This window comes from Arachis ipaensis, chromosome B6 (genome assembly GCF_059453495.1).
Source record: "Arachis ipaensis isolate K30076 ecotype BB chromosome B6, ASM5945349v1, whole genome shotgun sequence".
NCBI lineage: Eukaryota > Viridiplantae > Streptophyta > Magnoliopsida > Fabales > Fabaceae > Arachis > Arachis ipaensis.
In genome coordinates this window covers 141,731,058-141,743,736 of record NC_142441.1, presented here as the reverse complement: position 1 = coordinate 141,743,736, position 12,679 = coordinate 141,731,058, and the positions used below count along the sequence as shown (strand labels likewise).

The 12,679-nt window shown below is 36.3% G+C and overlaps 3 protein-coding genes and 1 pseudogene across 5 annotated transcripts; 2 read left to right on the top strand and 2 right to left on the bottom strand.

The window, feature by feature from the left end:
* The first annotated feature begins 1,112 nt into the window (after positions 1–1,112).
* LOC107647576 (rust resistance kinase Lr10) lies at positions 1,113–3,901 on the top strand. The gene is made up of 2 exons (XM_021105041.2): positions 1,113–1,940; positions 2,696–3,901. The coding sequence occupies exon 2, from the start codon at positions 2,713–2,715 to the stop codon at positions 3,814–3,816; it is 1,104 nt and encodes a 367-aa protein (XP_020960700.1). The 5' UTR covers positions 1,113–1,940; positions 2,696–2,712; the 3' UTR covers positions 3,817–3,901.
* Positions 1,237–2,410, top strand: LOC110263844 (putative RING-H2 finger protein ATL21A; annotated as a pseudogene).
* Positions 3,902–4,216: 315 nt separating the features above from the next.
* LOC107605254 (LEAF RUST 10 DISEASE-RESISTANCE LOCUS RECEPTOR-LIKE PROTEIN KINASE-like 2.3) lies at positions 4,217–11,727 on the bottom strand. Of its 3 annotated transcripts, none has more exons than XM_016307064.3 (6): positions 11,153–11,727; positions 9,585–9,797; positions 7,734–8,738; positions 6,807–6,839; positions 6,523–6,546; positions 4,217–5,794 (listed from the first exon to the last, which is right to left on the bottom strand). In XM_016307064.3, exons 3-6 carry the CDS (start codon positions 8,671–8,673, stop codon positions 4,539–4,541), a joined length of 2,253 nt encoding a protein of 750 aa, XP_016162550.1. In that variant the 5' UTR covers positions 8,674–8,738; positions 9,585–9,797; positions 11,153–11,727; the 3' UTR covers positions 4,217–4,538. The 3 variants fall into 3 exon arrangements, with proteins under 3 accessions (XP_016162550.1, XP_088347460.1, XP_088347461.1); XM_088491334.1 differs by having other exon boundaries at positions 7,734–9,797; positions 11,153–11,507; positions 11,594–11,727; XM_088491335.1 differs by having other exon boundaries at positions 7,734–9,797; positions 11,153–11,504; positions 11,594–11,727.
* A 129-nt stretch (positions 11,728–11,856) lies between these two features.
* Positions 11,857–12,400, bottom strand: LOC107605255 (succinate dehydrogenase assembly factor). Its single transcript, XM_016307065.3, has one exon. It carries the CDS (start codon positions 12,398–12,400, stop codon positions 12,038–12,040), a length of 363 nt encoding a protein of 120 aa, XP_016162551.1. The 3' UTR covers positions 11,857–12,037.
* Between the last annotated feature and the right edge of the window lie 279 nt (positions 12,401–12,679).

The window sequence follows — 12,679 nt, the reverse complement described above, 5'->3', positions numbered from 1 at the left end:
ACTATACATACACTGACACTTCTCAGGTATCTCTAAGTCCCAATACTCTCTAGACCTGCTCACCCTCTTGCTGACTTAGGCATTGGAGTGTCTTTGCAGGTACCACCCCCCATTCTTTCACGCGCACAAGCCGGACGGAAGTCCCTGAGTTGCAGATCCACTTGCAAGCCTCCTCCTTCATACGTTTGGGCCAACCAACGCCATCCAACCCATTAATCTCCGGTTACCTACAGTAACACATACCTTATAAAAAAATAAAATAAAAATACATGCCTTATGGCTAATGCACCACCGGCAGAGAAGAGAGAAACCGGAAAAGAAGCACGGTGCCGACAACGATGACAAGGACGATTGGACGATCGGACCGGCAAAATGAGGACGACGACGATAGACACATAGCGGCATAGGACAGGAGGCGACGAGCCAAGATACTCAAGGGCCACCGAGACGATGACTCTGAGTAGCAGTAATCGACAATGTCGCACCGTTCAATAGAATTGGCGCTGGCTGTGGTCGGGTGGTGCGAGAGCGAGACTACGAGTTCGGTGAGAATGACAAGGGTTGAACGGGTCTCTTTCTTGTCTTGGAATTTGGGAAAAGGGAATAGGTTTGGTGTGGAAACTGAAAAGCTTCGAGCTAGGGTTTCAGATTTTCGGTTCAGATTTTTTTTTTTAAATAATCAAAACACTGCCGTTTCACTTAAGAAAAAACAAAAAACTAGAGTTCGAACTGATCCAAAATTTTTCAAATCCACCAGTTTGTCCGTTTTTATCAAACCCGATCGATTCAAATCGGATCTCGTTGGTTCTCTTCCTTGTCCATTTAGCTAGCTCACTCGGATCAATTTTGTTACCAATTCACCGTATTTTTAGTCCGACTAGACCGGTCGGTCTGATTTTGATAACAATCTCTAAAACAATGACCAAGTATTTACTCTAAAAGATATTTCAATACCAAGCACAATCATGGTGAATTGGTGATAACTCATAAGTCAAAATATCCCCATTTCGGGGAATGACTGGACCCAGGAACACAAGGCCGCCACAAATGACCAAGACTTAAAAAAGTGAACGGAAATTAGTACCCAAAAAGGGAAAAAAATAAAAATTAAAATAAGTGGCAAGTTGCTGTTGCTTGTTGCCATGGGATGCCTGCCTGATCTATCTTTAAACAAAAAATGCATGACAACCAACATCTTGAACCTCTGCAAATCCTTTCTATTTCACAACTAACCCAATGTTCCGTTCTCAGAATTTCTCCATTTTGCTGTTGGTTCTTTTTCTGGCGCCAAATTCCGTTACAGTTAACTGCCGATGTACGGACAAATGTGGACGCATCAAGATCCAGTTCCCATTTCATCTCAAAAATAGCAACCTGAATCAAAATGCTACCTATCTACCTGGATTTGAACTCTCATGTAACGATAAACATCAAGCTCTGCTGAAACTTCCAAAGGTTTCCATCAGTAAGCTTCTTTGTGAAGCAAATCGATTACAAATCTCAGCAAATTCAGATCTATCACCCAAATAACTGCCTTGCTAGCCAGCTTTTAGCGCTCGGAAATTCGTCAACTTCACCTTTCCGATTCATATCACCATATTACGGCGGCGAAACTAGTTACAGTAATGTCTCTTTCTTTAGTTGCGCTTCGAGTTCTTCCTATTCCTGTCCAATTTTGCAACTAGATTCTAGTAGCTTCATCATTGATCCGGGAATACTATCGTGCACCAAGGTGCGTGATGTTTTATCGGTCCAATGGAGGTTTACGGATGATGATGAGACTAGTTTGTTTCTTGGATGGTCGAACCCTAACTGTGGGCAGTGTGAAGCACAGGGCAAGAAATGCAGACTCAAGAGCGATGGTACGAAAGAGGAAATTGAGTGTTTCGTTTGCAAAACAAACAAGATTTCGACATCCACTCTTGTTCTAATTGTTGCAGGTATGAAGAATCCATACGTGTTGCTTACCACCTAACTTGCTTTCGGTTATTCATTGTTCTCAGTTAGAAATATTCACGGTGAAAATAGTAAGGTCTTTGACACCTAATACTATTCATATTTTTATAGTAAAAGAGAACTTTGATTAGAGAAATAAAAGTTTCAGGTTATCAATGACCTCAATGTAGCCATGTAGGTGGCTTCCAAAACTTTGTAATATTGAAAATTAGTAGTACTTGCAGCAGCTATAAAGAATAAGTCACTTTAACCTGTTGTACAGATTTAGGTTAAGTATTCAAATCATAAAACAAAAATGCTACTGTTTAATTTGTTTTAACTTATATCTTATATTTCAACATGTATTCTATACGACATAAAAATCAGTTACTAAAATTAACCAGTAGTATAAAATACAAATTAAAATACAAAATTCATATTAAAAATGAGTTAAACAACATATGTATTTATTTATACACACATATAATGACTGGTTTTAGTGGTTAATTTTTTTTTACATGTAGTATAGTTTATAAGAAAAATATAAAAATCTTAACTCATTTTTTAGTTATCTTTTTAATTTGCTAAATGAAAATTTTATTTTTTTTATCTTTTTTATATTTTCAAAAATAATGTATATTTACATTCTTACTCATCTAAGGACAATTATGAAGATAAATTAGCACTCTCAATCATTATTCTTAAAATAATGTTAAATTTTTTTTCTCTAATTGAAGCAACGCTGTTTTATACATTACAGGGACAATAATTTGTTTGATGCTTTTGGTCTTGTTGGCCTTTGCAATGTACCATATTTATCGGTACTTTAAGACTAAAGGAGAAGACCAAGACAGGATAGAAAAATTCTTGGAGGATTACAGGGCCATGAAGCCTACAAGATTCACTTACAAAGATATTAAGAGAATCACAAATGGCTTTAAGGAAAGCTTAGGCGAAGGAGCACACGGAGCAGTATTCAAAGGAATGCTCTCCAAAGAAATTCTTGTTGCCGTGAAGGTACTCAACGATACGCAAGGTGATGGCAAGGATTTCATAAATGAAGTGGGAACTATGGGAAAGATTCATCATGTCAATGTTGTTCGCTTGCTCGGATTCTGCGCAGACGGATTCCACCGTGCTCTTGTCTATGATCTGTTTCCGAACGGTTCGTTGCAGAAATTCTTAGCTCCACCGGATAACAGGGATGCTTTCCTTGGTTGGGTGAAGCTTCAGAGAATTGCTCTTGGTGTTGCCAAAGGCCTTGAGTATCTCCATCTTGGTTGTGATCATAGGATACTCCATTTTGACATAAATCCCCATAATGTGTTACTAGATGATCACTTCACTCCAAAAATAACAGATTTTGGCCTTGCAAAGTTGTGTCCGAAAAATCAAAGCACGGTGTCTATGACTGCGGCGAGGGGGACATTGGGCTATATTGCCCCTGAAGTATTCTCAAGAAATTTTGGTAACGTGTCGTACAAGTCTGATATTTATAGCTTTGGAATGTTGCTACTTGAGATGGTTGGAGGAAGAAAGAACACAAATGTGTCTGGTGAGGAAATTTTCCAAGTTTTGTACCCAGAATGGATCCATAATATGCTTGAAGGGAAAGACATCCACATTGATATTGACAATGAGGGAGACATGAAAATTGCCAAGAAACTTGCCATTGTAGGACTTTGGTGCATTCAGTGGAATCCTGTAGATCGTCCATCAATGAAAACTGTGGTACAAATGCTTGAAAGGGAAGGAGACAAGTTAACGGTCCCCCCTACACCGTTTGACTCCACTACCAGCTCAAGTAGAAACAATAATAATGCAGTTGTTTCATCAAGACATCTAAATTTTGAGCTAGAGGTTATTCCTGAGTTAGAGTAAAGGCAATTCACCTCTTGCTAATAAAATGTATTTATATTGGAGACTGATGCAAGATGCAATACATAAAGATTCTTCCCCTCGTTCATATGCTACTTCCACTTGTAATTTTCATAACATGGAATCATGCATGACACGAATCGAAAGCATGTAGCACATTTATCTTGCAAATAAATCATCCTTACTATTTACGTCTTTATGACTCTGTGTAGAGCAATTTTGAACATTCTCTCTTGAATTGCGTCTATATTTTTAGGTGGCCTTGATAAACAGGACCCAACTCCAAAAACAAAATTACACAATCAAACTGGAAAGAAAAACACGCCTAATATCATCCCATCGAAAGAAAATACACATAGAAGGATGAGCCAAAAGATACTTATGAACACCCAATTCAATAGAATGACCCAAACAAGCAAACGCATCAGCAACTCGATTAGTATTATACAATTTGTCTATACAACTTTTATCAGCACTCAAGAAAATATACAACTTTTATGCCTTGAATGTTCTAAAAATTACATCTTCAAAATGATATTCACACCCAAAAAATTATTCTAAAAGATCTAATTGAACGAGATAAACTACACCGTCCTTGGTAACAATACAACAATTATGTTGCCATAAAAAACGAATCTGTGATCTCATCAAACATGGAGAACTCATATCACTGCCATAACATAATCATAATCCTATATGAAATGGATATGCTCTGTTCTAATTAGTTAATCATCATCCTCCATTGAATAGTCAGTTGTGGTTTCACCAAGATAACTAGTACCAGAGGAATTCATGCTCGACGCTTGGTTGGAATTGACCTCCTTAACATATCTAGAAGCTTCATGTGAATAGAAAGAAGGCTTTGGAGGCAATGCAAGACTGCCGTCGTTATCCCCTTCCAGCATCTCTACTACCTTGTTCATCGAAGGACGATCACTAGGCTTTAGCTGTATGCACCAAAGTGCAACTAAGAACATCTTTTTAACTAGGCTCTTTTCCTCCTCTGAGGCATCTTCGATTTCAATCTCACTCTCCTCATAAAGCTGATCATGTATCCAAAATGGGAAGTAAAATTGGCTTGATTCATCGGCATTAGGATTTGAATTCCTCCTCCTACTTGCCATTTCCATCAAAAGCATTCCAAAACTATAGACATCAGCCTTATAAGATACTCCTCCAATGTTTTTGTAGAACAACTCCGGAGCCATGTAGCCTAAAGTTCCTCTTGCTGCAGTCAAAGTGACAGTGCTACCATCCACGGGATATAGCTTTGCAAGTCCAAAATCAGATACCTTTGGGACGAAGTTGTCATCTAAAAGAATATTATGCGGCTTGATATCAAAATGTAGAATTTGCATATCACAACCTTGATGTAAATACGCAATTCCACGAGCCACTCCAAGAGATATTTCATACATCTTCTCGTAACTCAAAGGCACAGTCCCTTCCTTAGCAAAAATGTATTTATCCAATGATCCATTAGGCATGAATTCATACACCAGAGCACGCTTTTTTTTCTCGACACAATATCCAACAAGACGTACCACATTAACATGATGTATTCTTCCAATTGTAGCAACTTCGTTGATGAAGTCTTGGCCATTAGCATTGGGTTCGTTCAACATCTTTACCGCTACATCAGGACCACTACGAAGTTTTCCTTTGTATACTGCCCCAAAGCCACCTTTACCCAATTTCACTTTGAAACCACCACTCATTTTCTTGATTTCTTTGTATTCATACCTTATGGGATTTAGATTGCTGTCTAGCAAAAAATGTTCAATGTTTCCATATATTGACCAATGTCTTCGTCGCCATATGTAGATCAATACTGAAAGTAGAACTGCAACTCCAAGTACGTATCTAGTTACAAGTATTACTGGTATAATATTTCTACCAATGAATATTCCCCCATCAAAATACTCCAGCCCAACTGCGTTGCCCAGGTTTCTTGTGCTGAATGTTATTCTACTTCCTAATCCTGCACCCATAATTGATCATTAGGCAAGGTAACCTTCTTTGAGTTCTTTCACGGGTTAGTTCACAAACATGCATAAGAATCTATGATGCACGAATATTGACACAAACACGAGACATGACACGACATGGGATATGCGGACACACGAATTTAAGAATCTTATAAGACACAGAGACACCACATATATATAAAATATAAAGTTTTTTTTTAAATAAATTGTAATGATATTTTGGTATTTTATTGATATCAAGATATAAATTAATTTTTTAATTATTTTTAATTATATAAAGTATTTAAAATATTTTTTGTTTTTAAAAATTAATAATATATACTATTTCTAAACTCATTTCAAGAATACATGTCAAAAATAAAGTTAAACATATTGACACGTGATGATATTTAAACGTGCTCAAGTGTGTCTGGAGAAGAATTTTTTACTTTTTATTAAGACACAGTTGGACACCGAAAACACGCGTGTCGGACAAGTGTCGATGAGTGTCGTGTCCGAAATGTGTCCGACACACGAACAAGGCAAATCAGAAAAGTGTATGTACTTCATAGATAAGTATATACATTTAAAAAAAAAATTAGATGCCTTCCAATATGTGAGTATGAGTAAACTATTCATGCTAGATTCAATTAATTAACACGAGTTAGACAGCAGAGTTTAACACATCGCCGCTCCTTACTAAATTATGCAAATAAACACTTCAAAATGTAGATAAACTTACCAAATACAATGCCTCTGAGATAAGCTGCAAAAGGAATCAAGAAAAATAGACTTAATACATATATATACTAGGGGAAAAAAAGCAATGATAGACATAATGTGTCTATTATGCTCATTATTATTATACATACGCTAGTGATCCACTAACCATAGTCAATCATCATATTCAGACTTCATTCTTTTCAGTTATACTTCAATTCGTACTTTAAATATATCAACATTTTATTAAATATAGATTAAAAGGATAAAAAATAATAGGAAGAAGGAATATCCTTACGATCTTACCTCGAGCATAACCGATAGCCTGTTCTGCAATTCCTATAATATTCAAAACATCAATAATTTATATCAGCAAATGATAGAAATGATTATATGATTAAAATAAATAAATAAATGCTATATGATAATATGAACCATATTTGATTAGGTCGACTAAGTTGAGACATATTATCTGCTTGTCAATTGATTATAATATTTGTGAATAAAAAATTTAAATGACTTTAACCATTGCCTAACGATGAGCTGATATAATCATAGTGAAACAACAAGTATATACGTAAGATCAAACTATGACAAGCCGTCTCCTATGTCTCCTATCTACTTTCCGTGCGTGTACACGTTATACTGTTATAGACCATGGAAAAACAGGTCAGTTAGTCAAATATGATCAGTTTGTGAAGCTAGTTAATGGAAGAGGATATTTAAGATAATATGATTATAAAATTTTAATATACAAGTCAGACCCCCCAAAAAAGGAAAAAAAAAACCCAATACATTAATTTTTTTAACTGCATTTTTTATACATAAATAGATTGATTTAGTTTTACTCTTTTGGCCATTAAAATAATTTTATTTTCAAATGACTATATAGAATCATTTAAAGTGTAAAAATAATATATCTATATGATTTTGTTTCATCTTAAGAATGGATATAATTTTTTTTTTTACATACAACTTTTTTTTTCCAAGTTATACTACATGGCAAATAGTTTTTTTTTTCTTTGAAAGAAAGAGAATAAAAATGGATCTGATATTATATGTAAGGTAAAATACTATGAGACACTTAAATTAAACTTTAACTTATATAAATGGTTTGCAACTAAAGAAAACACATGTATAACTGAGATATTCCTATTAAAATGAAAATAAATTATTAATTAATTAATATTAATATTAATAATATTTATGAATGAATGAGTGGCGTTCACATACCGCACTTATCGGTTGTATGGTAAGCGTAGTGGCAATAGCGCCTGTCACATTGGACTTCTCCAGTCGAAACATTGACCACCTTGCAATTTGTCTTCTTTCCACACTTCTCCTCGCAAACCGCCGGCAACCAAGAGACGCTAAACCCTTCGCCAACCACCTTCCGGATCTCCTCATAAGACACGTTGTTACTCCCTTCTCCGATCTCCGCCGGAATCTTATCCGTAAGCGTAGCCACCATCAAACTGCACCCAACCTTGATTTCAGTCACACTGTACCATGCTCCCACCATTACATACACATTCCCCAAGTCCAAGGCACTACAACGACTTGCGGTTATATCTACCTTCACGTATGCAGCGCCATCAGTTACTGCATCGGTGCAGTTAAAATACGCTACTCTTGATGGATCGAAAGTGTCTACTGTATCTGGATCGAAATTGTTTAAAGTGAATGGTTGCGATCCAAAATCATCGGGGCCGATGGCGAACTTGAAACTTCTGTCATATAAGAAAGTGCGAGGGATGAATGAACAATTAGCGTTGTCGCTGAGACCCGCATCACTCAACTTGATGCTATAATTCTTGTAATCGATGTGGTGAACGTGGTAGTTACCTGAGAAGAGAGTTAGCACTGTGGCGTTGTTGCTATCGCATTCGAGTTCGTACCTTTTGTTGCCGCAGTGGCTTGGGTCGCCTTTGAGTCGGAATGGGAAAGTTATGTTGCGGATTTGGCCGCAGGAAGAAGGGGGGCATGGCGAGTGGTGCTTCTTGGCGGTGGATGGTTGTAGGAAAAGGAGGATGATTGTGAAAAGGAGTGATACAAATTTTGGTGTGATTGAAGAGCAGGGGAATGGTGCTTGGCTTTGCATTATTGTGTTTGTGTGCTGCTGTTTAGTTTGGTCTTTCCATTTTTGGGAGTTTATAAATAGATAAAATATCATTTCTCAAATATCATATCAGAGTCAAAAACGTTTCGGTCGCTACTGAGCCCCACCACCCCAACTTGCTTCAATTTTACATCAATTATTCATGAGAAAAGGGCAATAATAATAATAATAATAATAATAATAATAATAATAATAATATGGACTGTTGTTATTAATTTTAGAGAATTGGACAAATCTATCTCGACTTTTTAGTCCACCGACATTTCAGTCTCTAAAGATTTAAAAATATATTTAAGTCTCTTATATGTGCATCTGTATCAACCAAGTCAATTCAATACAACGGGAGTCACTTTTAATTTTTCCATTGAGTCTGATAGACACAAATAAATATGAGAAATCAATATGTCTAGATTTTAAAAAGGTCACAAATTTAAAAATATTTTTAAATTCTTGAAAACTTAAAAGATCAAAGCTTTATTTGTCCTTTTCTCTTAATTTTGTAATTATGTGTGTAAAAGATGTCAAAATATATGTTTTGTTAACACTAGATAAATACAAGATAATGGACTGGGACAAATTTGTGAATATTTTAGGCAGTTCCATTGGATGGAATTCTAGCAGAGAGCTCTATCAAATTCTTTGCCTTCTTTGTTAGGGCTTAAAAGGTCAAGGAGGGTTGATCTCGATGCCCAATAAGAAGTTGAAGTGAATCCATCGGAAATCCAACCAAAGGAAATATGCCTATCAAATAAGCATTTAAGAAACTCCATGGAAAAATGAATTGTTGATGGATCATGGATCTGATCAAGGCACAAGCCATGAAAAGATGAAATGTAGTTTCCTTTGAAATTTTCTATCTTTTTAAGCAAGAATAAGAACAATAAAAATAAATAATTCTCATTCTAAAACAGAAAATTAGAACCAGACCATAAGACATGGCTCCGGCATTGTGTCTTAGCACTTACCTTGGTTTTGTAGCTCCTACAACCATGACAATGACAACATTTTCTTCTCAAAGCCATTCAAGAGAATATAGAGGATAGTATAAAATTTGCTTTCACAATTATATATACCATACTCGGCCAAAGAGTACACTAGCTTTAAAATCCATCCACTTTGCCAGTTTTCATGTTCGGTCCAATTTGTTTACTTGACTAGCAACTACTAAATCTTTTTTCCTGTATCAATAATGATATTAATTAAGGACACTGTTTATCTAAACAATGATAAGGAACATTTTCAACAATGAAGCATTATCACGTTTAATATTAATAAACACGGTAACGGTTGAACAGTTCAGTAACAGAAAAACCAAACATATCAACTGGAAAAAGATGTTAAAAAGAAAAATATTACTTCCCCACTTCCCCCGACTCAGGATCAAGGCATCATCTGACCCCTCTCAAAAGGTTTGTCTACAATAGGACAAAGAAACCCCATAACACCAAGGCCACAAGAACCTTTACATTCTATTCGCTACACATGATTAGTAAATTCTGGGAAATTATCTGCTTCAGAAAACCTCTCTAATAATGCTTCATGCCACCTATTTTATGAGAATATCTTCAATTTGAGCTAAAGAATGTTCCCGATATGCATAAAAATGAACACTTCAAAGCGTAAGTCCACACCCAATGATAGAGAGGTGTACTAGAGACTAGAGCTTTAAACGGACTGACTCAGTTTTCAGAGGTGAACCATACTTTTCCTTTGTCTCTCACAGACTCATACTCTTCCTTCCAATAAGTCATGTGAGTATTAGGATCCCCTACCTCCCTAGAGTGAAAACTATTGCACTCAAAAACAAAAAAACCACTATGTTTAATGCATCAGCCACTTGGCTTGGTCATATAGGTTATTCAACCCGCACATATTCAAAGAAATTAGCAGGAAAATTCACAAATACCACTTTAGGTACTTACTCCTTTCTTGTACATTCATAATCAAGTAATGAGAAAACAAAACACCTCCATTCTTCACCCAAAACAATGGAGATCATCAAACATATATATTTACTAGTTTTAGCATTAAGCATCTTTGAGCATTAGGGAGACCTACAGTGAAGAGAGAGCACTAAAGGAATAACTGGCAGTCTTTAGAAAGTCCTCAGATTAAAACTTCTGGGCAACCCTCCATTATAAACCACGGGATAACCCATCACTGATACCAATATAGAACTAGTATCCAAAAGATATTGTTTATTAATGGAACAACGTTCTACAATGATAAAGGGCAAAGTAGCGAGCCTCCTCAAGTCTTCCAACACACTAACAAATGATCAAGGAAACCTAACTAAATCCTTCTTACCTTTATTTATACTCCAACTTCACTAACTAACTAATTGATGGGATTCTAGAAGAGATATTCTACCAAACTCTCAATAAAGTATTACACTGATCAAAATCACTAAACTAGTTTAATCTTCAAATTTAGTTTGGTTTGTTAGAGAGAGACACAAAAATAAAGTAAATAAATTAAAATGAGAGTGCAAGCACCATAAATAAAATATTTAACATGAAAAACTAGCAATTACCTGAAGAGAAAAGGCAAGCCCCAGAATTGTATTGCATAGAAAATAGTTTGCTGCAAAATTGTCTCTGAAGTCTGAACTAAAGTTGAAAGATGCCAAGGTTCATTGTTGGGGCTATTTTCTTCAGCCAAATCACTAGTTGGCAATATTATCCACAAAAAATAGTTGTAGCAGGTTTGGGAAGTTTTAAGGCTCTAGTTTGGAAATATTTCCATCAAAACATTCTTACTTCCCTATATTTACTGCAACAAATGTACCAAGAAGGATCCCTCAGTTGGCGAATTGCTTACAAAATTACAATACTTTCAATTCCAGCATAATCCCTTCTATGCGACAGCTTGCTCTGAATTGATAACTTCTGACCAAATGATAAGGAACGATAAACACCAATTTCACCTTCATATTCGAAAGACATATCATGCACCTTTAAAATGTAACCAGTACCTCAAGATTCGCCGAACCATCTCTTGGCTCTCGTCTTTACCAATCATTAAAAATGACCACAGCAGTAAACAAAAAGAGGAAATAGCACAATATCAATCTTCATCCACAATATTCATCTCAATAGTAAAACCAACAAGACCATCTCAATTATAAATAAAGTTACATGCCTTCTACAGTTGCTAGAAATAAAAATGAGATGTTTCTGCATTGTTAAACCAAATCATCAGTTCATTCAAACCCGTGGAAATTACATAACCATCCTATTGAGAGCAATCACTCAACTGATTCATTAGGGAGAAGAAAATAAAAAATTACATAATCCTCTCTTACAATAAGTATAACATCAGAAGAAGTAAGCAAATCAAGCACAATATCCAACGGAAATGTATTAACTTTATTATGCCTTCATTATTAATATTTTAAAATGGAAAGAAAAAAAAAAGCTCAGAAATCAAAGCATCGACCCTTACGCTCCCAATCGCCGTACCTGGTGGGCTCGGGCCCTTTGGGCCCACCAACCTCACCGGTCTCGTCGTTCACAAGCTCGCCATCTTCATCATCATCGTCGTGTTGTTGTTCTTGTTCTTGTTCTTGTTCTTCGGTTCGCATGCTTTCCTCTTTGTGAGAAAGGCTCGGTGCGTGTTCTTGTTCGGTAACGGTGTTTTCGCGGGGCTGCTGAGTCGAGTAGGAACAGAGGAGGCGCGAAACTGAGTTGGAAATAGAGCGAGTCAGGGGTTCGGATCTGGTGAGGTAAGGTGCAGGGTTTGGTACCGTGGAGAGCAAGCGAGGGAGAGAGGAGGTGGTCATTGTGCTTGTTGTTCGGATGAAGCGAAACCCTGGAAAGTGGAGAGGGAAGAGGAAGACGAACGAGTAATTGCGGTTTGTGAAATGTATTTGTCACCGCACTCGCACTCATGTCGTGTCAAGCTATGAGAATTCCACGAGTACTTGTTTCATTTCGTTTCCATGTGAAAATGCGCCAGTAAAAACCAATAGGAACAGCACGATGAAAACTCACATGAAGCATATATTCTTCGAGAAAGTATAGGAGCCAATGACCTAAATAAAAGTTTAGTATTAGAGATA